Genomic DNA, 26,715 nt, shown 5'->3' with positions numbered 1-26,715 from the left:
AAAAGGGCGTTTTAATGAGAATAACCCCAAAAGGCAATTGGTTTTTCAAAATCTAGCGAGAGGGGTAAAAATCTATACCAAATGAAATGTTTGGATTTCAGCATCCCGAGAACCAGAAAAGTTAATAGAATTGGGTCTAACTAGTGGTAGAACGCCTTCTTGTTTGAAATAATCCTCACATCTCAAAATAAATAATAATGAGAACATAAACAATAAGTGAAACTGCATGAACTTTTACAAGTTTATGAATTTGATGTCAAACCAAAGCGAGATTAGGCGAAAAAAAAATCTCCATTTGTGTATGCTTTCTATAGTATTATTTTTCTACTGGGTTTTCAGAAATAAAAGTTTCGACTTTTCAGTCATATTGATAACAGTGAGAAACCCCTGATTTTCTTTTCTCAAAAAGGTAAACTTGTATTCAAAGGATTAAGATGTTTGCATATGAAAATGAAATGGGGCATTGCTATTTTCAAAAATAATTTAGAGACTTGATTCATTGATGTGAAAAAGTTTTGTAAACATGCATCTGGCTAATAAATTGGAGCTTCTGAGTGACATTCAAAGCAACGGGATTTATGTCGAAAGATATTAGTAAAATGTTAAAATGTAAAGATACTAGTAAGATTTTAACAAAACATACTTACCTGGCTGGGGAGCTACCTTGATCATGAAGGAGGCGCTCCCAGGGTGAGACCTTTCCATTGAACTTCGGATTGGCTGATCTCTGTGATTACCCCAAATGGGGGTAACTCAACAGCGTAATTTTTGGTAGTGGGAAACTGCGTTCGCGTGGACCCCTGTCCAGACATTGAAAAGTTTTGTCCTTTGGGCCCATTTTATATGTCACATATTTATCAGTTGTAAGGAAAAAGCATACAATTTGTTGTTGTTAAGACAATAATGGGACATGTAAAATTGATTAATGAGCCCTCTTTAAAAAATTAATTTCTTAATAAACTTACAAGTTTGAAATATTACGGAAGAATTGTGCCTAAAATCCCAAACATATGAGAGACTTGAGCGTATACTCTATAGACTGGATTCATTTTGTTTTTGAAAATACTCTTTAGTTACTTAATACCGATTTTTGAAGTGAACTTAGATTCCAATAACATTTCTTATATTTTAATTAAGTCACAGAGGCTAGTCTGAAAGAGTTAAATGCCCTTGGTCCCCACACATTTCATCAAGTCAATTGCGTTGGCAACATGTCAAACTAAAAATTCCTTCACTACCGCCAAGGTTCTTGGAATAATTAAATGGGGGGGGGGCCTTTAACTACAGCCATTGATCCACCACTCAGTTACATTGCAATTATTTTTGAGCCTGATTACTGAATATTTATGTTATTTTCTGGGGATGTTGGTTTTGTACCATGTCATTAAAGTTGCCCTTGAGTTGCTGCTCATTCAATATGTTTTCTCATCATGTGATTTTTTTTGCCAGTATTTACTTCATTACAAATTGAGTTCCTAGGAGCTTTCGAATCTTGTTAAGAAACCGATAAGCATTTAACAAGATTTATTCTTATATGCTCAAGTGGTCTTTAAGAATATTCTTGGCTGTAGCTTCTCCTCATATCGAGTCCAACTCACGTCTTTTACTAAAGATTACCGTGGGGAGGGAACAAATTTCTGAATGCCGAAAAGCATATTAGCCTATACTCTTGTAGTATGTTCGAATATTCAAAGATTACTTATCTGACAAACCCGATTACTTACCCTTTGCGTTTGACGAGACGTAAATGACATGAAAGGTCAGCAGGGTTGCCACGGCTGGTGATTTTTCTTGTGATTTTCTTTTTTAATCTGTTGATTTTCATTTAATTTGACAATTTTTTACAAAATTGGTTCACCATTCCATGCATGATTGGTTTCGCTGTCTTACTGAGGTGAAATAATCAGTGACTTTCATATTTTATGTCTTGTTTTTATTCGTTATTTCTAAAGAGTGGCGCTATTTTGCGCTTCTGTGTCATTTTAGCTTTGCAATCGGCTTCCCCACAGTTCCAAATTTTAATTTATAAATACATGCATGTGTGTCCCATTTGTGATAAAAACGGATTGAGGCTCAGAAAAAAAAATTCTCAGGTAAAGAAAGCATAGTCCCATATGAACATAGATTCAGCAGCCTAGGCTAGGTCTTTTTCAAGTGACTTAACAGTCTCAAGAAACCAGGGGGCTCAGTCTCAAGAGGCTCTTGTCTAAGGAACCAGGGAAGTAAGATTTATCACCGCTTGTCTGATATTTCAGCTTAGACTTGACTCACGACAATTTTCCTGAAGTAAAATAGATATATAAGAAATTGACACCATTTGAGTCGTCTCTTTTAGAGCCAAAGTTTTCACTAAGGATACCAACTATGGTAGGGGAATTAAAAACGTTCATAAGCAAATGAAACTCGATTTGAGGACAAAAGAGGATTTATGGGGTTATTATTTTCAATAGAAACCTAGAGTAAAGATAGAAAAAGAGAAGATTTTGCGAAGTTAAGACAAAGGAAAGTATAATAGTAGTTAAAAACATAAAAAGGCTCTTCATGTCCAGTAACAGGATTTTAGGTAACAATTTCAGTCTTTGCCTGGAATTCCGGTTTAAGGTATAGATTCTCTACATTCTTGAGCAGTTGACGGCCTTTGAAAAACATAATGTCTTAGCTCAAGGTGCCCAACGCGTCTTTTTGGTGGAAAGATTATGATTATTGACCACCGATTTCTGGTGATTTTTGTGAAATACTGGTGATTTTCTTGGTGAAAAACTGGTGATTTTATTTGGTTGTGGTGGCAACCCTGGAGGTCAGTAGGACTACTACTTGATGAAACGGTCTTGATTAGTGGTCAGACAAGTAACCCTAGAAAATACAGGATAATTTAAGTCATACATGAACAAAAATTCAATCTTTTCAACAATGAAAAATAAATTGTGAAACTGTGGGTAGATAGCAAAAAGGGACAGTAATTGTGAAATGTGGCACACCTTCCAGGGGTTTCTAAATAAGCTATGTTTATAGTAAAGTAGACATGATTAGTGTTGTTATTCGCCTAGTTGCATACAGCTTTTCAGTTGATAAGTTACCGGTCAAGTATTTGTTGTTATCTTTTGCAGATTACATCCGGGGAAGCTAATTTTAAGCGGGTAAGGGATGCTCGAAGGCACTCTTGACTCAGTGCAATAACGAGCCAAGTCCTAGGTGCTCTTGACTCCCCACTCTCTTAGGGCCCTCATTCCTCCTTTGTCGAGGAACAGTATTGCCGTTCCATTAAAAAACAATAAAGAACAAAAATGGGGGTTTTAAAGGCCAAATGAAAATACTGAAAAAACACAACAAAGTGAAACGAAAAAATATAATAAATGCCAGTAGCGGAAGAACAAAACGAAAAATAAAAAGCGGAAAGTAAATTGGAATTATTCGCTAGTATCCGTCGATGGCGGTTCAATTTTAAATTTTTTTGCAAATCACGGATATTGGTGAATGACTCACTTCTATTGTTGTTAGGTATTTGGTTTCAATTCTTTACAATTTTTTGGCTTTTATTGATTTTTGTTCATCTTTTAATTTTTGTTTTTTTTCATTGTTTTTTTTTTGCACATTCAAATGGACTTTCCGTGTTTTATTTGTTAGCTTATTCTTCGGCACTCGCATTCATTATATTTTTTCGTATCGCGTTGAAGAAGAGAGGCGTTTGTCCCCTCGAAATATTTGCTTTGTTGTGTTTTTTCAGTATTTTCATTTGGTCTTTAAAAACCCCATTTTTGCTCGTTTTTCTTTTTTTATGTTATGTCAGGCCAATGTGGTTTAGGAAATTATCCTCTTTCCATTCCAGTTCAGGAGGTTCCTCTAAAATGAGGAGTTTTGAGATCTTATAGAGGCAAATCCTTTCATTTGAGGATTCCATGGGTTTCTAGCCCAATACTATCAAAGATTTTAGTGTCTTTGGTTCCTTATATTGTTTCTAGACACAATACTCTGTCTGGCGGGAGAACTCGATTCAAAGACAAGGCTCTGTGTGAAGGGAAAAGAGAATCAAGAGGCAATTCTCCATGGGAAGGGAGAATGAGAATCAAGAGAAAACGGTCTGTGAGGAAGGAGGTGCCTGGAGCCTAAATGCAAATAACACAAAAACCCTGTGATTTACCATCTCAAAGTTGTATCTTTGAACCACATATCCTAAATAGGCAGATAAGCAGAGAGCAATGATGCAAATTCGGAAAAGTAGGGAGGGAGGCAATTTTTTTTTCTACGGCTCTCCTAAATGAAGATACTGACATTTCTTTCGAAATTTAGAAGAGGGATCAATTTTTTATGGAAATACTAAAATAGCTACTTTTCAATGAGGGGGTGGGGGCAATCGTCCACTCCAATTTGGTACCCCTGAGAGAGAAGGGAAGGGTTCAAATACCCAAACCTCGTATTTTTCTAATGAAATCCTATTGTCATCCTGTTTTTGCCATTTAGAAGTCTCCTCAGCAAATTGAGTACCTAGTTCTTCTTAGCGAAGTCTCATTTACACTATGTTAATAATATAATGTTTAAAGGATTTGTTAGAGAGTTGGTGAAACACCTCTCCAAGTGGAGTTTATAATACGAATTGCAGCTTTAAATTTAGTTACAAATTAGTAATGTGCTGACCCAAGGACTAAATATTCAATTAAATTTGTACACAAATGCATAATAAAACACCAAAAGTTTATTAAGTCTAAAATATCTTAAACAAAGTAATAATAGAAAAATTAAGGTTAGCATTTTCCGAGAGCCATAGCTAGTACTGCCATTCTAACATACATTCCACCTTCAGCTTGTCTGAAATAGCCAGCTCTAGGATCCGAATCCACATCAGGGGATATTTCGTCAACCCTTGGAAGAGGATGGAGAACTACCATTCTTGTCTTTGCTAGTCTCATCAAATGCGGTGTTATCACATACCGACCAGACACCTTAAACACAAGAAAAACGTTTAATTTAGTGTTTACATTTGTCTTCTCAAAAACTTAGAAATACTAGCTGCCGCAGGGTCTGGAATTGCATATTATGGATTGCCATCCCCAAATACAGTACTTAAACGAGAAAAAAAGAAGAAATTGAAAATCGTTATAGAAATTTAATGCCTCACAGAAGAAGAACACCGTAAATTTCATTTAAACTGATATTTCAATTAATGTAAATTTAACAAAAAACTTAGACCGATAACTGAAAAGCTATAAATCTAAAGCAAAGACTCTAGAGGGGGGAGTAATAAAATGAAAAAAAGAAATAAAATAAAGGTTTATTAAAATACAGCTTCATTTGAAATTTTACAATACTCTGTGGTTACCTCAAATTTGTGAATAGAAAAAGTGGAAACACTGATTTATTTTATTCCATTTATTTATTCTATTCATATTTCCCGTTCTACAGTCTTTGCTACGGACTTACCTTCTCAATATGGTTTGTAACTGTTGGGCTGTGGGTTGCGAATTCACAGCAATGCAGGGCGGAGGCAATGATACTTTTAGTTTTTAAATAAAAATACAAAAACAAATGTATTTTTCAAGGCACTTTGGCTTCTTTTATTTTTTTTTTTACGGAAATACCAACAAAAGCCATTCTTGAAAATCCAGGAGGAGGGAGGGGGGGGGGCTCCCTTCCTGAAAATTGGTGACTCTCACTGAACCATCGATATTAGCCTATTTTTGTTTTATTTATTAATAAAAACAATATGACATTCTTTCAGGAAAATCAGTTAGGGATAAAACTTTAAATTTTAGAAAATACGACATTTTTATTTCAATATATTTGAATGTTTCACAGTGAGAGTTATTCTAAAATAACAATTACGCATAAAATGGGTAACATTTAAGAAAACAAGCAAAACAAAAATCCACCTCAAAAAAAAAAAAAAAAAACAGTCCTTAATGGCAGATTTAAAGCCAGAAAAAATTAAACAAAAAATATGGAAAACTATTTGTAGAGCAAATATTCAGTGAAAACAAATAAAAAATTGAGCAGAAAACAGAATAAAAACACCATTTCAAAAATTAGTTTTTGAGGTGATTCGGATATGCCCAAGAAATCTTTCTGAGTAACTGAAAGTTACTCTTTCATTATTGTACGTACAGAGCGGATCTGAACCCCTTCGTAAAAAGTGGTGTTTAAATATTTATTTATTTAAAATAATTTACCTTTTTGTACTCTTGAATAGTAGAGAATCTTTCTTTCTGAATTCTGGTAACATAGAGAACATCTGTATCTGGCAAAGCTTCTTCCAAACTGTCAAATATTTCCTAAAAATACAAAAAAAATTAGAAGCCCCGTTTTTGAGACTTCTTTAGTCTTTCTAAATTAAAAGTTCCTCAAAAATATTCATCAGTTGCTCAAATATGAAAAAATGCATGACAAATTTATAACAAATATAAACAAAGTACCGGAAGCCCGGCGCTCGGCACGTGGTAGGCTTGTATACAAGTAGCTCGTTATATTGTATATATAACGTATTCTCGTTATAAGTAGCGACCTCAAAAAGAGTCATCTTTGTTTGCTATTCTTTCCTCGGGAAAATGGAGGGCTGTCCAGGGAATACATACAGCACTAAAGGGTCCCAATGACTTTTCATCAACTGTTGCGCAGTTTGTTGCGTCTTTGTAGGTTTGTAATGGGTTTTGTGCCACATTTTGTTGACGTCAAATATTCCGAGGGCGTTGTTCTTCTAACCGAAGATTTTTTTTTTTCCCTCCACTTTCATTTTAACTCATTCTGATTCTTGCTGTCCCTTGTCTTCTAAAAACACAGTTCTTTGTTCTTTACTCCATTTTTAACACGTTCTGATACTCGCTTTCTCGCTGTCGCTTGTAATTCTCAATGTCGCTTATCTTCTAACCGCATATTTCTTTGTTCTCGCGGTGGTACATCTTTTCGCCGCATATTTATTTGTTCTTCACTTTTATTTTTAATTCGTTCTGCTCCTCCTTGTCGCATGTCTTGTAACTGCATATTTCTTTGTTCTTTACTTTGGCTTTTGACCTGTTTTAATTCTTGCTGCCGCTTATCTCCTAACCGGATATTTCTCTGTTCTTTACTTTTGTTTTTGACTCATTGTAATTGTCGCTGACGCAAGTATTCTGACTGTATATCTTTGTTCTTCATTTTCGTTTATATTATTTAAGACATTTTTTTCATTACCCTTTACCTTAGCTGCTCGGATTGGTCTTGTCACGTGTGATGGTCTAAGTTCTTCATGTGTCCTTTAGGCATTATGAAACTACTTAAAACGCCTTTTGTAAATAGGCTAATTACACTTGATATTTTATACTTATCTATGATCCTTTTCTAATGTTGCATGCACCATAGATATAAAAAGAATACGTTCACTCCTGGAGGGGGAGAGGGAATGATGTAATTTATCTTGAAACGTACTCATAAATATGACGCCAATCATATGATTTTTCTTTTCATTAATAAGTTTCTTGTATAATTTTGCCTGTATCACAGACATAAAAAACGATACAACCACAACTGAGGCAAATATGACGTATGCATGCTCTTCTTGACTTACTGACTTAAGGCTCCTGCCGAGGGTTCGGCGTATAGAACGATGATACTAGGCGCCTCCAGGTTAACCGATCGCTTGCCAGGATCGCAGCTTCTTCCACCGGGATGTGGGCTTGGGTGAGGAATTCATTGGCTTTGTCTTTCCACCTAGTGGGAGGGAGTCCTCTGGGTCGTTTCCATCCGTGTAGGTTGGGGTCGAAGTCAAATGCGACCCGTTCTGGGGAGTCACATGGCATTCGAAGGAGGTGGCTGTACCACCGAACAGTGCGCTGGGAGAGCTGCGTCGAAACGGGAGTTTGAGCTGTACGTGATAGGAGAGTCTGGTTGCTAACAAAATCAGTCCAATGAAGTCTTTCGATTCTTCGGAAATGTTTTGTCTGAGCGACATCGACGGCGCTGAGGATAGATTTGGCAGCTGGCCATGTTTCCGCTCCAAACAGCAGGACGGTGCTGACAGACGCATTGTAGATGCGCATTTTGGTAAAGCGGCTTATGTTTGGCTTTCGCCAGATGCTGCTAAGCCTCCCAACAAGTGCTGAAGCTTTGGAAATTCGAGATGTAAGCTCTTTTGTGATCAAGCCATCATTCGACAGAATAGATCCCAGGTAAGTGAAGTCTACAACCAGATCTAATTGGTTGCTTCTGATATTGACTTCCTTTAGAGTAGAATGGGACGTGGGGGGCTCAAGGAGCATAACTTGAGTTTTCTGCTAGTTGATCTTCAGTCCAACTTTTGAGGCTTCTTCTGGAAGCACCTGGAGAGCTTTGGTTATCTCATCGACGGTGCTCGCAACTAGCGCTATTTCGTCGGCGAAGTCAGCATCAGAGAGTACCTGGTCTCCGAACTGAAGATCGACTTGAAGGTAATTCATCGTGCTGGCCGTAACATGGTCTATGACGCAGTTGAAAAGCTTGGGAGTGATGGCGTAGCCTTGCTGGACGCCAGTCTTCACCAGGGATGTGGGACTGCGTCTTCCATTTACTTGCACGCAGCTTTCCATATCCTCATACAGCTTTTCAAAGAGTGAGTAATATTCCTTGAGTAGACACGTAGTTCTTAGTATCAGCCAAAGTGAACGGCGATCAACAGAATCAAAGGCAGCCTTAAAGTCCACGAACGCAATGTACGCTTTTTGGTGGAACTCCCGCGTCTTCTCGATCAACTGGCGCATAGTAAACACTTGCTCCGTCGTCGACCTGCCGGGCATGAATCCGGCTTGCTGGACTCTTCTCTTTCTACGCAAAAAGGTGGAACACCTGTCCAGGAGTGACATGGCGAAGAGTTTACCAGGAACGGAGAGAAGCGTGATCCCACGATAGTTGGAGCAGATTTGGCGGCTGCCCTTACGTTTCCAGAGCGGCAATATGATGCCAGCACGCCAGTCATTCGGTATGCTTTTTGTCGTCCATACAGCTGAGAAGATTATCTGGAGCAACAGAATCATCGCTGCACCCCCGTACTTGAGGAGTTCTGCAGAAATACCACAGACACCGGGGGCTCGATTATTATTCAACCGTTTTACAGCGTTTCGGATCTCATAGGTGGTAAACTGTTGCAGTACAAGGTCGGAAATAGCTTTGGGTGTGGTCTTTGCTGCTTGAATTAGATCAGGGTCGGGGTGAGCAACTGCCTTGCCATTCAGAAGCGTTGAGAAGTCACTACTCCAGGCAGAGAGTTGCCCTGCATTGTCATCCGGCATGCTTCCGTCAGCAGAAAAAACACGGCTCACGGTGGAAGTCCTCCCTTCCGTCAGCTCACGGAGGTGTTTGTAGAGGGAGCAGATGTCTCCTTTTCTCGAGGCATCTTCAAGATCGCTGGCTTTCTTGTTGACAAATGTCTGCCTGTCACTGTGCAGTAGGCTGTTGCGCAGGCCATTGAGTCGTCTGTACTCTGACATATTCTTTGCTAAACGGGCCTTCCGGTGCAACTCGATTAACGACGGAGTCTCCTGGGATATCCAGGGTTTATTCTTGTATCTGCTGCGGCCAATGGTACTGCCAGCAGAATCGAGTATGTTATCTTTGAAAGAGTTCCAGGCTACTTCAAGATCGTCCAGAACTTGGAGGCAGCTAAACCGGTTAGAGAGATCGAGAGCATACTTCTGTTGCATCTGAGATGTAGCCAGACAAATCAGATCAAGCTTGGGAGGGCGTATTTCTTGTCCGTGTGCTCTCAGGCGTAGCCTGAGTGCGGCGACTACCATCCTATGGTCTGTGTTTCCAAGCTCGGCCCACCTATAAGTCCGACCATTTGTTATCGACGTGCACCAACGACCCAAGATCATAACATAATCGATCATATTCTTTGTCTGGCCGTTGTTACTATACAAAGAGTATTTGTGTATATCTCTTCTCTGAAAGAGCGTGTTTGAAATAACCATAATATGCATAGTGCAGAGCTGGAGGAGCCTTTTTCCGTTGTCATTCAGTAAATCTGGAGTCAAAGGGCCGAGAACACTTCTCCACACGCCCTCCCTGTCATTTACCGTCAAGTTAAGGTCTCCCAGAAGAGTGACAATGTCGTGGGGTGAGACTATTGACAGGGTTGCTGAGAGCTCCGCATAGAACCGATCCTTCACTTCCGCAAAACTAGGATTGGTGGGAGCAGAGCATACAATAATTGTCCACTTTCCATGCTTTTGCTGGAGCTGAGCCATCAGTATTCTATCTAAAATTTGTTTATAGGAGAGAAGGCATCGCTTGGATCTAGCGTTCAGCGCGAGCCCTACACCATTTGTCGTGCTTTTTGGGTCACCAGACCAGATCAGGTGATATCCTTCACCAATATCCTCAGACTCTCTTCCGACAAGGCGGGTTTCCGTAAGGCCAGCCACAGCTATATTGAAGCGTTTTAGCTCATAGGCAAGCATTGATTTAGCTCCAGGAAAGTTGAGTGTGAGTACGTTCCAGGTGGTGAGTCGTATTCCACCCTCGTCAATAAGGTTCATTCGATGGTCTAAAATCGGTCCAGGGACGTGCTGGGGTCGTGGAAGGTAAAGGGGGGGGGGGGGTAGGTCATCCGAGGCAGTATCATCGTTTTTCGGTTTGGTAAAGTTTTAGGGTGGAGGGGTGCAGGCCCAACCGACCCTAGGCCTGGGATCTAATTAGAGCTAGGACTTGCCTAGATACTGAAAGTCCATGGGGTGGGCTCCACCCACCTCATAAGGTTGAGGCTGCCCATTAACATGGAGCGTTGAATCTTTTTTCAAAAACTAAGGCTTTTAACGAATTTTCTCAAGCTTCTGCCCTATATAGATCATTTTTTTAAGCCAGAAAATCCCAGGATATCAATTATCCCGAAAAAAATGTGGAGCCGTTTTCGAGAAAAATACATACATAAATAAATATACAATTATTACTCGTTTAAAGAGATAGCATACGTTTAAAGAGATAGAGATAGTTTAAAGAGATAGTTATATATAACAAACGAGCACCAATACAATTCACGTTTCTTTTCTCTTAAAAAAAGCAAATTTTTTAATTATCTTTCTTCAGGCAAAAGCAACATTCCCATATTTCAAAAAGCTCATAAACATTCAAAATGATCCACTTTTGCCCTATCTATTTTCTTAATAATCATAACTACTGAATAAACGCGCAGTTAAATCATGTCAGCGCTATTAAACAAGTTAGCACATAAACAAATAGTGTAATCTGGTGCTGAAAAAAGAATAAAAAGAAGTTTCAAAAAGTTTGGTCGTGTTCGAAACTTAGTGATAAGAAAAATGTTAAAGGGAGAAGGGCAGAACATTTTGGGAATATATTAAATTGTGATAATTATATAGAAAATTATATAATTAAGAAACATTTATAATTACATAATTAATATTGAATAGTGAATAGTAATAAAATAGAACGTTGACAATTTGAGCATTTGACTATGAAAACTGATTCTCATATGAATAGTTAAAATATTTTTTTGTCTTTGTTGTTTTTTAATTATATAATTATCTTTGTTGTTTAATTATGTAGTCACAATTTATATAACTATAAATTATACAATTAAAAAAACAGAAAATTATTAAGAAAATAAGGGAAAAGTTTTGACAATTTGGAAATGAAGGAAGATTTATGTTGTTGAGGAAGAATTAGAGAGAGTAGTAAAAGGTTTAAAAAATAATAAGGCTCCAGGTGCTGATAGTGTGGTAAATGAGTTTTGTAAATATGGTAGTTTCGAAGCTAGTGATATATTGCTGAATATTGTCAATATGACTATTGAAAAAAGAGAAGTACTTTACGAGCTTAAAAAACTACTATTACTACTACTAACAACTCACCGCAGCACCGGCCGCCTGAGACCAACACAGCTACGCATGCTCCTCCTCCATCCCAATCTATTCAAAGCCTTTCTCTTTACACCCTCCCAGGAAGTTCCCATTTCCTTTTAACCTTTCTTTATGATATCCTCTCACCCCAACCATTGACGAACTGCTTTCCGTTTAGCCCTAGACGTATGACCAAAAAGGAAAATCTTCGGGAGTCTGCTATACTGCATCCACGGAATATTCCCTAGCTATCTCAACCTTTCTCTAACTCAAACTCTAAAAAGCGGGATTGAACCACACTTTTCGTATGGCGGTGACTTAATAGGGAATTGCTTGAGGCTTATGGATCTTCAGTGTTCCACTTGTGGTGATCTTCCGGTCTGATTCTTCTTTTTTCCATAGAAGCATTACATCATCACGGAATGAGATTGGTAGTGAAGTTAAGGAAACTAACAATCTGGATGAATCTAAGCATTGCTTAAATGATAAATTGTATGGTAAGTATAACTCTTAGTTCGATTGAAGGAGTGGAAGGAGTTCAACTCTTTTTGGGGGTAGGGTTACCGAAGGATTATTGTAATTTATGTTACCCTTCATTTCTATAGAGAAGTGGATAAGAATGGAGGATTGATATTCCATGGATTTTTTAGTAGATAACTGGGCGACCTTACTATTATTTGATAGGTTCATAACTGAAAATGGTAGCATAATAAATGGTAAGTCATGTAGATTGTTTTCTTGGATCATGCCCGCTTGTTTTTAATTCGATTACTGGGCGACTTTACTATTATTTGATAGGTTAATAACTTAAAATGGATTGATTTGAAAACGAATGGTAAGTCATATAAATTGTTAAATTGTTTTCTTGGATGATGCCCCACTTGTTTTTAATTCGACTGCCCCTTATGACAACCTAGTGTCAGGTCCTTGGATGGCTAGAAGATTATTTAAGATGATGCATTTATTTATTATGTGTGTTGTAAATATTTAATTTGTTGATAAATAAATAAGATAAATGTATACACATAAGGTCTTTGGGACGTTATCTTTTGTTTCGAGCACAACGATATAAGAGCTGGATTTTTACTAACTTGTCTAATTCCCCTTGAGTCAACAAATGACATAACGTTGACTGGCATACCAAGTGATTCCGGACTGACGTATCTCAATTGGACGTTATACAACGTTAGCAGCCTGGAAAAATAAAACACATTAACAAGAAGGGCTCGAGTTAAATTCATTAGAGTGAATTTATAACCAAGTTTCGTTTCGAAGTATGAAAAGCCGCTAGATATCAAAATTATAAATTTAATCCTGATTCTTTTTTTTTTTGCTTTTAGAACCAACATCTTAATATACCTACATTCTAGCAAGGAGAAGTGAATAGAGCATAATAGAAGCAAAAGAGAGCTAATAGAGCAAAATAGAAGCAAAAGAGAGCCAATATAAGCGAATAGAGCAAAAGAGAGCAAGCAGATAGAAGTGAATAGAGCAAAATAGAAGCAAAAAAGAGCAAACAGAAGTGAATAGAGCAAAATAGAAGCAAATAGAACAAGAGAGCAAATAGAGAAAGAGAGCAAATAGAAGCAAATATAGCAAAATTTGAGCAAATAATATACAGCGAATTGAAGTCAAGGAGCTAAAGTAGACAAGTAAAAGAAACAAATGGCCGAATAATTGTTTTTGTAATTTTTTCCAACAAAAAAACTGTTTTAAAAAAAATATTCCTAAAATTTTAAAGGGGAAACACAAAATTTGAGCACTGTGGGTAGAAAAATAGCAATGCAGAATTTAAAATGCTTGTTCAAAAATATACGCAGCGAACTTTCTAATTTGCAATACGGTTCATTAAAACTTATAACAAGCTCAGAAAAAAAAGTTAAAACGTGATTAATCTGATGTGCTGTAAAACACGGACTAAATCCCCAGCCCCTCCCATAAAAAGAATTATTTATATGCATAATAAGTGTTTAAGATTTTTTTTTATTTCACGCAAGAATTTATTAAAAATGAAAGAGGAGAATAAAAGTCACGGTGCGGTGATGCAAAACATGTTACATCAATACATTAAAATGTGTTACGTTTGCGGTCTTCGAAAGACATTAATAATAAAAAAAAAAAAAAAAAAAAAAAAAAAAAATTCTGGCCCTGAAAATACAGTGCAAACAAATATTATTTTCCGAGCAACTCTAAATGCATGAGTAAGAATAGTGAACATTGGAAAGGCCCAAACAAATACGTCAGAAACCGGAGTGGAATGTCGATATGCGGGCTAAAAATTTTCCATTTGGAAACAAATAGAGAGGGAGTTGCAGGTAGAGGCCGTGAGTGCTTCTCTGAGAGTTGCTTATTTTTAATTTCTTAATATTAACACAGACATTTCGACAACGAATAAAATTCTAGTAAACGAATATATATTTTTTGCAATAGTACTTGAAAGGTTAACCCAACAGCATCTGACGTTTCACAGAAGATGAAATGAGCTTGGACCTCTTCAACGAGCACTGATTCACTTTTACAACTTTCGTGTTTTTGCATGAGACTGACTATAGAATCAAAAACGCAGCGTAAGTAAAACTTGTACAAATATTTCTAGGTCAAAAGCCAGAATAAAATACGAAAAACTGATAAAACAAGAGAGTTTTTACAGGCTGGGAAGACACAAAAATATCCCCAAACTTTCCCAAAAATATTTCCTAAATAGGCCTATTCCCCAAAAATACCCCAACTGATAAAACAAGAGAGTTTATAAAATATTCCCAAACTTTCACAAAAATATTCCCAAAAATATTCCCAACTGATAAAACAAGAGAGTGTGTACATGCTGGGTAGACATAAAAATATTCCCAAACTTTCCCAAAATATTCCACAAAACATTCCTAAAATATTCCCAACTGATAAAACAAGAGTTTGTACATGTTGGGTAGACATAAAAATATTCACAAACTTTCCCAAAAATATTTCCCAAAAACATTCCCAACTGATAAAACAAGAGAGTTTGTAAATGCTGGGTAGACATAAAAATATTCCCAAACTTTTCCAAAAATATTCCGCAAAAATATTCCCAAAAATATTCCTTCCCAACTGATAAAACAAGAGAGATTGTACATGTTGGGTAGACATAAAAATATTCACAAACTTTCACAAAAAATTCCCTAAAATATTTCCCAACTGATAAAACAAGAGAGTTTTTACATGCTGGGTAGACATAAAAATATTTCCAAACTTTCCCAAAATATTTCCAAAAATATTCCAAACTCATAAAACAAGAGAGTTTGTACATGTTGGGTAGACATAAAAATATTCACAAACTTTCCCAAAAATATTCCAGAAAATATTTCCCAAAATATTCCCAACTGATAAAACAAGAGAGTTTGTACAGGCTATAAAGATACTCCCATTTTTTCGCAAATACAAGTATTTTCTTGGTATTTATTTTAATCCGTTAAAAAAAACCTTAAACACTGGAGAGAAGTGTTGTTTTTCAAAATAAAAAAAGTCGAACTCATTCAACATATTCAATATATGTAATTTATCAAACACTTAATATAGAATTTTGACTTTACCTAATCCTAACTAATATTCTGCTTTATGGATTGTCCGTGTTTTCATATTTTATTGTCCGTGTTTTACGAATTCAGAATATTTGCGTTAGCAAGTTTCCATTCTTAAGTCCTTAGTCCCCATATACTGTGTTTTGTATAAAACTGCAACGATTTTGCAGATTGTGGACAATTTTTTTGCAGAATATCTGCGGAAAAACACAAGTTCACATGCATTAAAATTTTCCGAAACATGCGAGAAAATACATTCTAGAATCAAGTGAGTAGCTAATGGTTAAAAATAGACTGCATGGAAAAACTGATTGTTTCTGCGAGATTTGGCTGCAATTCATGGGATTTTGCTGATTACTTCGTAGCAATAATAGAAGTTCAACAGCAGCAAATGAATTAAAACTAATCCTTTGTAAAGCTAGGTGCCCTCAGAAAGCAATTTTTTCGCAAACTAATTCGTGAGTTAGCATTACGACAGTGAATTCGCGTTGTATGCCTCACTGAACGCGAAATTTCAAATATGATTTCTAAAAGACAGAAACAAAAGATTTGTGGATTGTTACAGTTTTTGTCTTTAGGACGTCGGAGAGATAAGCTGAAACAATCAAGAAAGTTCTGGGTGAGGCTACTTCTTGATTTTAGAAATTTATTGTATTTTGTCTTACAAATATCTATCGTGCGAATAAAATTCGACTCGGAGGTGAAAGGTGCGAACTGCGAATTTTGGATGTGTGAAGCTAAAAATATTTGCCTGCCGACGAATTTGCCTAGCGTCAGCGAATGTGCTTTCTGTGGGCACCTAGCTTATGATAAGGTACGAATTAGTTGCGATTTTTATATACTACGCCTTGGATTTCCAAAGTATTTGTGAATGATTTCCCCCAAATTAAATGCGTACTTTGGACTGTGTTTCATCACAAACCGCACCATATGAGAACTAAGCGAGTATATTCAACAAGACGATAAGAAGACGTAACAGACGTAAAAGGACGTAACAGACGTAACAAGACGGAAAACAAGACGTATATTCAGCCCTTCATTTTTACTCGACACGGAGCCTCTCAGATGGAACTGAATGAGCATGCACTTTTTCATTAAGTGTCTTTCTTGAAACGTTCCCTTCTAAACGTTCAATTTTGTTCAGTTGAACTCTCAGAAATGAAAAAGTCAGAGCAAAGGGCTTTACAGAATTAAAGTTTTATACAGTATTTTATGGGCACATACGTCCGAATGATAAGTTTGCTTTTACATAGAGAAGGCAGTGTTCCTGGGAGATTAGTTTAGATTCCTTAAACATGAACACTTAACGAAGATAAGTTGGATGGACTAGCCTTAATTTGCATTTAAATTGAGTTAATAAGCATCTCCGCGACTCCATAAGCAACTTCTTTACGACACCCTTGTATTGAAAATATTTTAACATAAAGATAAAGTTTCCGAAACTAAAAATTCGACCCCCCCCCCCAAAAAAAAAAAGCTCAAATGAATGTGAACATAGATCGAAATCGTAGTTCAAAAGAACGCGTAAACTACGCCTGTATTAAATAAATACAGCCGGTTTTAGCTTAAAAACACTATGGCTGTCTATCCCTTAAGATACGCTAAAAGCGAGGAGTGACGTAGAAACAATTTATAGTTCAGAACCTGGCAAAAATACCCTTGTGCTGGTAGATCACGACTGTTTTTTAAGTAAAAAAAAAAAAATATTCCTATCGAGCCCTTTAGCATTAGAAGTATAAGTATCACTGATCTTTTGCGTAACAAATTAATTTTTTTTTGTAATAATAATTAATTCAGTTGGTTTGACTGAATATAATACGAGTTGGTTTGAAACCAACAGATAAGACTTTTGTTTTAAAGAATCAAAGGGAATGGGAGGGAACATTCTTGGAGTTGCCTCTTGGGAGGCGATACCTCACGTGGTAAAAAAAAGGAGAACTGAGAATAAGAATAAGAAGCATATTCCAATCTGGCTTAAATGCGGGTTACAATTCAAGTTCGCTTTGATTTAAGGAAGTTTTCTACTTACCTTCAGCATATTGTCGCTCAGCTTTAAAATACTAGTAGCAATACAGTGATAAGTAATTACCTGGCCAAAGAATGCACAGTGCGTCCATTCTTTAGGTCGCCAACCATAGTAATAGTTAATCCATTCACAGTGCCAATTTCTTCTCGAATAGCAAAAATATCCAACAATGCTTGTGTTGGATGCTCACCAACGCCATCTCCTGCATTTATTATCGCCTTACTGCAACATAGTGCAGCACGCTATTAAGAAGAAAAGGAGGTTAATAAAAATTATACCATACTTTTTCTTCGACAAACTCAAAAAATTCAAAGCATCTCCTAATAAACCCATAAACCCAGTAGTAACTACTCAAAATACCAAGGACATAAAAATAAAAATTATTTTTGCTCGCGGACTATTTTGGCTTCTTTCTTTTATGTGTTCCAAAATTATAATATGGAAAGTTTAGGACAGTACAACATTTTCTTCAATACTGTGTACATCACAAGTTTCTTTTTGGAGAATTCGAAGAAAACCTGGAGAATTTGGGGGGTAGTGGAAGCAGTATGTGCCCCTGCTGGTAGATCGTCGAAAGACAGTGGAGGACTTGTTGAGGTTCGAAACAGTAGAGAAGGTGAATGGTTCTGGGATTGTGAAGGAATTGGGGCAGATTCTGGTCCAGGAGATTTAAGGATTTCAAGAAACAATGCTTCAAGCAGTCACTTAGCGCATCTCAACGGGGAAAAAAGTTCTGGGACTTTATTTGGGCTAGAAAATCTGGAACACTTTTCATCTCATTCGCAACTGACAAGCCCCCCTCCCCCTTCCTGTGAATTGAATAAGTCTCAGATCCTGGATCATATCAGTTCTTGGTGGCTAGAGCAGATATGTATGTTTTTGTATGCAAGAAACAGAATCATAACACATCCACAAACTCAAGCGTCGTTTTGGTAACGTCGTTTTTGGTAACAAAAAAAATTTGTTAAGTGCAAGAGATGTATCCAAGAAACTCAGATTTTGGATGAGTATATAAATAGAGCCTTATGCTGCAACTACCCAAAGTACCAAGGACAAAAAACATATTTTTTGCCCCTGGAATATTTTGATGGTTCAGGATCCTGGAGGTCTATTCCTATTTGAAAACCTCGATTTTCTAAGATTTTTCTTTTGTTTGTTCCGAAATTGTGAAACTTTCAGGGCATTGCCATATATTCTTCAGTGTTACGCAGAACCCAATTTAATAAAAACATTTTATGCCATCCCACTGGACCTATCTTAAATCTATTCAGGTCTGAAAACCCGGTTTCCGAAGATTTTCTTTTTATTTGTTTCAAAATTATGAAGTTTTTAGGGCAGTACCACGCTTTCGTCAGTTTTAGGTACCCAGTATTTTTTTTCGGAGGGGGTTTTACCGAAAGATTTTTTCGGGGGGGGGGGGTTACACAAAAAACCTCAAAAAAGGATACAAAATTTGTTTATATCCATTTTTGTTACGTTTTTACGTAACAAAAATGGTCAAACAAACATTTCGAGGGAGGGGTGGGGGGGGGGGGGTTCAAACCCGCCTAAACCCCCCTGTGGGTACGGCCTTGATCACGAAAGAAACTTATCACAACAATTCAAAGAATTGTTGTCATCATGAGAATAAAAGAAAAAAAAATTTATATACCTTTGCAGCCCCACTTTCAGGATGTCTGAGAACCACGATGTCACTGTAGCTTGCCATCACAGTTATTGTATCTTCAAGAGTCTCTCCTTTTTGTACAGAAGAAGTTGTTGCATCCATGTGGATAATTCTACCCCCTAGACGCTGCATAGCTGCACTAAAGCTGCAAGAAGTGCGTGTGCTGACCTCATAAAAAATAGATGCCATAATTTTACCCTGAAAAGAGTCCAAAGGAAAAAAGTATATTGTCTAAAGTATATTGATAAGTGATTTTAGCTATAGTGATATAGTGTATAGTATATAAGGGATATAGTACAAAACAACACAGAAAATAATACTTTTATAAGAATATAATAATTCTAATAATTTTGTTGAATTTTAATATCTAACATAATGAATAGCAAATACAATTAATGCAGTAAATTATAAATTAAAATATCATTTTATAGAGTGCCTGGTCAAGGGTCGAGGATGATAGTCCTGGGATAAAATTATCAGGGGCAGCAATTGGGGAGAGGAAAGGCACTAAAATCCCCTCTGGATTTTGAATTGTACTTTTTGGGTTTTTTCTCCGACAATTACTGCTCCCCTCCCTTAGATTTTGAAATACTTTTTTTCTATCTCCATCACAAAAAAATGAATAAAATCCTCGTCCAAACAAATTTACAAGCATCATTAGAAATCTAGGGGGCAATCCCCCCCCGATTGGGGTCCCTGGTGCATATATTTCTGCTTCATACTTATATGTGTGAGATACGTAAAAAAAAAGAAGGCCAGACTGACTCACCTTCAGTATATGGTCAAGTCTTCGCTCTTTATGTACACAAAGACTAAAGGCCTGAGCCAAATTTAAAATGGCTGTTAATTGGTCTTTTGTAAACATATCCACAGAAAGAATGGACTTTCCAGCAAGACCGTGGTGAACTGGCACTCCTAAACCTTGCACGGTTGCTAACGCTGTGGTCACAAGAGGAGGCGGTGATAAAGCCTGTATTCTCAGTTGTGGGGATACTGCACGTGGCATTGGAGACACAAGGGGCCTTGCGGCCTGTGGAGTTGGGGAAGGAAGTGGATATGGCTGCTCAGCTTCTTGAATATCTGAAAAAAATATCAACTTCATTTAAGCCCTAATCCTCCTTACTGGACCCTTAAAGCAATGCACCTGCAGGAATGAGATAGCTAAGTATTTTAGGATTGTGTTACAGAAGTTTTTAGAGTTTTTTAGAATTTTTTCACTTCAATTAAGTTTTTATTATATTCAGCGAAACGTTTTTTCTACTCAATTAAATTTAATTGAATTAAAATTTAAATAAAAATTGAAACTTTATTAAATTTCAATTGAATTTTAATTTCATTTTCATTCATTGTTTCATTTCATTAAAAATTCAGAATTTGCTAATTTTATTTGCTTGAAATGGTTGGCAGATTCTCTGTGTTCTTACCGTTCTCGGTGCATTTTCTTTGTTCTTCATAACTTTATTTGAAGCTACATCTTGTATATTAGCTATTTCAGAATTTGCTGTCACTTATTAATATCAAGTTGCCATCAAGCCATTGGCGAATTGGAGACACATCCAAGACAGGTAGTCTGAGTGAGAGGCAAAGCTGGCATAAGCCTTTTCAGTATTTTATAAAAAAAAATGATGTCGTTTTCACTTGTTGTTATATTTTGTCTATCGTCCATCCATCCATCCTAGGGTAGAACTGAGGTAGATAGTGATAGAGCTAAGGGATGACTGTTTGACACAAATAGAACCTAGGGACTCATCAACGTTCGAATAGTCCAGCCCAAAGATTATGGGTAACTTGCAAGAGTGGAACTGGCGTTAGTTTCGACAAAAAAGGTATCGAGCGTTTGATATTTCTTAGCATTTTTTAAGCTGTGTAATTGTGTTGATTCAAAAACTGCAATCAGACACTTATTACAATACTAAATCCGACATATTTTGCCTTATTGTTATACTGAAAAAATGCTGTAAAAAGTCAGATACTAGATGACGCTGATGATTTTTGCGTCAACATTAGCACCAGTTTCCATTCTTGAAAGTTACCCATTCTGTTTGATCCAGCCTGTGTGCCGCTTGGGTCAAAATTTCACAAAAACACAAATATCTATTTCAGCTTTTTGAGACTCTTAAGCTTGACGCACAACTAGTCACAGAGCGAGTATATTTTATGTTGAATGCACATCGATATTAATTTTCTTCCCGATAAAAACTCTTCAGGATTTTCCAGAAGAAGTTTTTTAAAGGAAATTTCTTCTTTTCCCTTTTTGACACAAGAACAAAATACTGTTAACTCTACCTGCTGAGCATTAATTTTTGGTGTCATTAGATTTCTTCTTTAGGAATAAAATTTTCTCTGTTATTGATTTGTCCTTAACCGAAAAAGAAAAACAGAAGAAAATCAAAAACATTAAAAACTTATTCTTAGATTGCTAAAAATAGCATTGAGGGCAATGTGATCAGTCTCAATTCTCGTTTTGAAGGGAAACCTAGTCACTCAGGCCTTTGTCATCGATAGTTTTCACTTTAGTGCTAAATCACAGAAAAACCGTACCCAGGGCAACCCAGAACAATCACTGACCGAACGAAAGCCATTACAGAGGTTTCCTGCTCTCTGATGACTTGCAACGGAGAGAGTTTCTGAGCCACTGTTTAGCTTAGTATTAAAAAATAATCAAAAAATGCAACAATGTTTTCATCGGAAATTTTTTCATTGCGAGAATGAAAAATGAGAAAATTTTACCATACGATAGAAGGCCGAGTTTCTACTCGACTATGAAGCCAAGTATGCCCGATATGAAGTCGAATTTATCCTCAGGAACTGCAAACGAGTGTTTTAATTTGGAGTTAGTTATATGATTATAATTAGCTGAACATGGGAGTCCAAAATGGGGTCAAATTTGTATTTAATAGAATATTTGAACTTGAGCAAATCTCAAACAGTGACGTTGAACGAATAAAGAGGAAAAATAGTATGAAATTAAACCCTATTTATTTGTATATCAAGAGACTTCAGTTTTTCAGCATTTGTGATTTTGTAATATAAAGCATTTTAATACATATTTTCGTCCCTTTTCTTACGTAGGCTACAAGACTTCCAGCTCTGAATTTGATCAACTTTCTTCAAAAAAAGTTGAGATGAACCAAAGAGTCAATAGAACCAAAGAAAACAAAACCATATTTAAATTTCTTAAAGAATATGAAGTTGAGAGGAACCAAAGAGTCAATTGAACCAAAGAAAATGGACCCCAAAAATTGCTTAAAGAGCATGAAGTTGAAATGAGTCAAAGAATCAATAGAACCAAAGAAAATAGAACCATAAGAAAAAATAATTGTTGGAAAAATATGAAGTTGAGATAAACCAAAGAGTTAACTAAACCAAAGATAATACACCCCAAAAAATTGGTATAAGAACATGAAGTTGAGACGATCCAAAGAATCAAGAGAACTAAAGAAAATAGAACCAAAAAAATTACTAAAAAATATGAAGTTGAGACGAACCAAAGAGTCAATTGAACCAAAGAAAATAGACCCCAAAAAATTGCTTAAAGAACATGAAGTTAAGATGAGTCAAAGAGTCAAGAGAACCAAATAAAATTGAACAAAAAAAGATTCTTAAAGCATATGAAGTTAAGATGAAACAAAGAGTCAGTAGAACCAAAGAAAATAGAACCATAAGAAAAAATAATTGTTTGAAAAATATTAAGTTGAGATAATCTAAAGAGTAAACTGAACCAAAGATAATAGACCCCAAAAATTGCTTAAACAACATGAAATTGAGATGAGCCAAAGAGTCAAGAGAACCAAAGAAAATAGAACAACAAAATACTAAAAAATATGAAGTTGAGATGAACCAAAGAGTCAAGAGAACCAAAAAAATAGAACAAAATAAAAAATATTTAAGAATATGAAGTTGAGATGAGCATATGAAGTTGAGACGAACCAAAGAGTCAATAGAGCCAAAGAAAATAGAACCATAATAAAAAATAACTGTTTGAAAATATGAATTTGAGAGAAACCAAAGAGTCAAGAGAACCAAAGAAAATAGAACCAAAAAAATACTAAAAAATATGAAGTTGAGATGAACCAAAGAGTCAATTGAACCAAAGAAAACAAAACCAAAAAATGCTTAAAGAAGATGAAGTTGAGATGAGCCAAAGAGTCAATAGAACCAAAGAAAACAGAACCATAAGAAAAAATAATTGTTTGATAAATATGAAGCTGAAATAAACCAAAGAGTCAATTGAAACAAAGAAAAAAGACCCCAAAAAATTGCTTAAAGAAAATGAAGTTGAGATGAGCCAAAGAGTGAAGAGAACCAAAGAAAATACAAACAAAAGAAAAAATAATTGTTTGAAAAATATGAAGTTGAGATAAACCAAAGAACCAAGTTTCTTTCAAAAAATTGTTAGAATATGTTTAACATCAAAACCTAGTTTTTCTTCAACGAACAAAATCCCACATTACTCAAGCATAATTCTAGCTTCTAAGATATAACTGATACAACAAGCATACCTTTTGCAGAAGCGGGCGCTCTAATATCTGACCTTGTCTCTTCCCTACTGTCTACTAACCCTTCTGATGGAGTAGGAGTGGTAGCAGTAGTAGGTGCTCCAGAAAGAACAGCGGCGAGAGTGGCAGAGGAGACGTGTTTCTTCCCTTCAGGTAGGTAGAGTCCTGTGGTACCTGGTGAGAATCTGATTTGTGGAATTTTGAATGTAGGTAAATAACTGAGTGCCGTAGTACCTAAGAAAGAAAAGAAGATATGAAAAGAAGAAAAGAAGATATGCCGTAGTACCTAAGAAAGAAAAGAAGAGATGGAATTTTGAATGTAGGTAAATAACTGAATGCCGTCGTACCTAAGAAAGAAAAGAGGATATGACATCAAAGAAATACCCTTGGCACAAAATTAGAGAGATTTTAAAGAAAAAAATTCAACGATCAATGACATAATGATAATAAAGTTCCAACAAATTAAGAACAAAATTAATGTTAAATTAACATTAATAACAAGATGGCAACAAAATAATAAAAAATAATACCAAAAGAGAAAATTAATAAAAAACTAAAATAACAATAAAACAGTGAGGGAATTTAAAATGGCAAATTTTTTTTTTTTATTATACTAAAGTCATTAGCAAGTCGGCGCAACAAGATTATAATATTGGAAGCTATAGTGAAGACAGCGGCTAGGTATGGTTCTGAAGCGTCGGCGCCCTAAAAAACGGAGGAGGATTTGCTACATCTTTTCAAGAGAAATTGCCTACGGATGGCTTTGGGTACACGACTGACTGACCGTATCTTAAACAGTAAGCTGTAAGAAAAATGTGGGTCAATCCCGCTTTCAAGTGCTATAATGAGATAAAGATTGAGAGGGTTAGGACACGTTCTGTGGATGAAGGATGATAGATTGCCCAAGATTCTCCTTTTCGGGCAGTCGTCTAGGGCCAAACAAAAATGAGGCCGCCCCCGAATGGGGTGGGAGGATGTCGCAAGGAAATATTTAAGGGAAATCGGTACTTCTTACGAGGACGCGAAGAGGGAAGCTTTGAATAGAATGGGATGGAGGAGGACCATACGTAGCTGTGTTGGCCTCAGGTGGTTTGGTGCTGCAGTGAGTTGATAGCAGTAGTAGCAGTACTATTCGTATATGAAATAATTAAAATACATAAAATGACTATTTGAGAGTAACAAACTAATTGGATAGAATTTTTGCTCTTCGGATTGTGGACTGCCCAGGGGTTTAATTCTTCACTGTGAAAGATCAAAATTTCTTTCTTTTATTGTCGAGTATATGCTATGCAATAATCATTAAGAAAACTTTTACTTAGTCGAATTTTTTCTTATTAAGGTAAATCCTCCGTTTTATTTGTACTTAATTTTAGCCTTTATTTTTCTATATTAAGAAACCTCAAAACTTAAACCTCCACCTCAAAGTCGTTTGTATCACGGCTGTTATTCACCATTTCCAGGCATGGGAAAGATAGTTAAGCATCGAGGAACTTTTTTTCTGCTCAAAAACTAAATATTACATCAATACTAAACCCTGGGGGTTAATTCTTCATCTCTCCCGTTGCTTTTTCATTTTTAAGACTAATTTATCATTAAGATTAATAAATATTAACTTATTTATTTAGGTAATAAAACTACTAATTCGTAGTATTATTCCTGAATTATTATTATTCCTCAGTCGGTACTATTACGGACTTATTAGTAGCTTACTAGTATCAGCTAATAATAAGTTATAATCCTAAATAAATTTACTATTAGTTAATTTGGATTAAAAATTGGGGGGGGGGGGTCATTATAGGAAGACCATGTGCCGAAGTTCAAAATTCGCAAAAGGGTGTAAACGTAGCTTTTTCTTGAATCTATAAAGATACCTATAAAGATACCTTGAACATATAAAGATATAGGTTCGTTTATTACTCATTTGCATAATTCAAAAAATAAACTTTTGTAGAAATTTTTCTTATTTCATAGTTGTGAAATTTTTTCGTATTTCATAGTTTCGAATAAGTTTTTTGACCTATTGAACTCAAACGGGTAAGCATAGTTCTACTGTAGAATCAGAGTTTTTATTTCTTCTGCTTAATGTTTTGCTTGATAATTTTACATTGTTTCATTCTTTTCTGCAGCACACAAAACTCTACCAAGAAAAAAGTCAATAATTAAATAAGAGATAATTTGATAAAATAGCATAGTCAGAATTACAGTTTAGAAAAACATTTCAATTTTGTCGATTTTTTTTATCAGAATACCAAAGGTTTTCACAAAAACATGATGATGTTTTTGAATTTATAATAAAAGGGTATTGTACTTTAGAAACCCCTCGTAAAAATACTTTTCTTTAAATTCATTAAAAGAAACAAAAAATCGCCAGCAAACTAATATAAAAATTTAGCAAAAATTATGGACGATGATAAAATATTCTGAAAACGCTATAAATAATCACACAAAATTCTCTCTCTCTCTCTCTCTCAAAAAAAAAAAAAAAAAAAAAAAACTCAATTAAAATATTAATCGTCAGGAAAGTATTTAAAGTTGCTAAGCGAGATTAATAATTAATAAAAGATTTTAAACTTACTATCTCTGACATCCTGTCCACTACCAGGAGCAGCAACTACATTGCCATCTACATAAGCAACTTCTCCCCGTAAGATGACTCTTTTGACACTACCCTTAACAGTTCTACCAGTAAATGGAGTCCACTGACATTTGCTCTGGGCTGGCGATGTTGGTATGACCCATTCCTCGTCTAAATCCACTTCAACCTAAAGAATTTATTCTTTTTAATTATATTTTGGGTCTCTTTGGACTGATTTATTTAAAAATCAATTAACCTCATAAAATAATAGAAGAGATTTCAGATTTTTTTCATCATAATGTGTGACACGTGTGCAAGGGAGGCAATCAGGGAGGGGGTGGGTGCAGGGGGAATTTCTCCCTAAGACCTTTTTGTGCCGCCATAGGTTTTAGAAAATACCTTTTTGTTGGGGGGAGGGGTATTTTCATTGAAAGTGTTGTCTTTTTGTATTTTTATTGAAAAATTGAAAAATGAACAATTTCCCCCCTTAATTCTCAAAAATCAATTTTGCTTCTCTCACTCCCTAATATTTTCACGAATGAGCGCTACTGAAAGCGTATCAGGAAAAATGTTTAGAATTTTTTAATTTTTTTTATGTCTGAG

At 35.9% G+C, this 26,715-nt stretch overlaps 1 protein-coding gene and 1 non-coding gene across 3 annotated transcripts in view; one reads left to right on the top strand and one right to left on the bottom strand.

The window, feature by feature from the left end:
• Nucleotides 1–639: 639 nt before the first annotated feature.
• On the top strand, nt 640–803 carry LOC148945955 (U1 spliceosomal RNA). Its single transcript, XR_016142664.1, has one exon. It is a non-coding gene; the product is annotated as a U1 spliceosomal RNA (small nuclear RNA).
• Nucleotides 804–4,616: 3,813 nt separating this feature from the next.
• The window catches only part of r (carbamoyl-phosphate synthetase 2, aspartate transcarbamylase, and dihydroorotase rudimentary), a 243,477-nt gene continuing 221,378 nt past the window's right edge, over nt 4,617–26,715 (bottom strand). Inside the window, exons 26-33 of one of the 2 annotated variants that reach the window (XM_089097829.1) lie at nt 26,113–26,299; nt 23,541–23,771; nt 19,808–20,118; nt 19,024–19,236; nt 17,436–17,614; nt 12,884–12,986; nt 6,162–6,263; nt 4,617–4,937 (exon numbers count right to left, since the gene is read on the bottom strand). In XM_089097829.1, the coding sequence (XP_088953955.1) occupies nt 4,740–4,937; nt 6,162–6,263; nt 12,884–12,986; nt 17,436–17,614; nt 19,024–19,236; nt 19,808–20,118; nt 23,541–23,771; nt 26,113–26,299 (1,524 nt within the window). In that variant the 3' untranslated portion in view covers nt 4,617–4,739. The remainder of the gene's footprint in view (nt 4,938–6,161; nt 6,264–12,883; nt 12,987–17,435; nt 17,615–19,023; nt 19,237–19,807; nt 20,119–23,540; nt 23,772–26,112; nt 26,300–26,715) is intronic. The other variant, XM_089097830.1, reaches the window with a different exon arrangement.

Source organism: Artemia sp. Qi Xiang Cuo, chromosome 12 (assembly GCF_049724085.1).
Source record: "Artemia sp. Qi Xiang Cuo chromosome 12, ASM4972408v1, whole genome shotgun sequence".
Lineage (NCBI taxonomy): Eukaryota > Metazoa > Arthropoda > Branchiopoda > Anostraca > Artemiidae > Artemia > Artemia sp. Qi Xiang Cuo.
The sequence above is the reverse complement of the archived record's forward strand: the minus strand, read 5'-3'. Positions and strand labels throughout refer to the sequence as shown.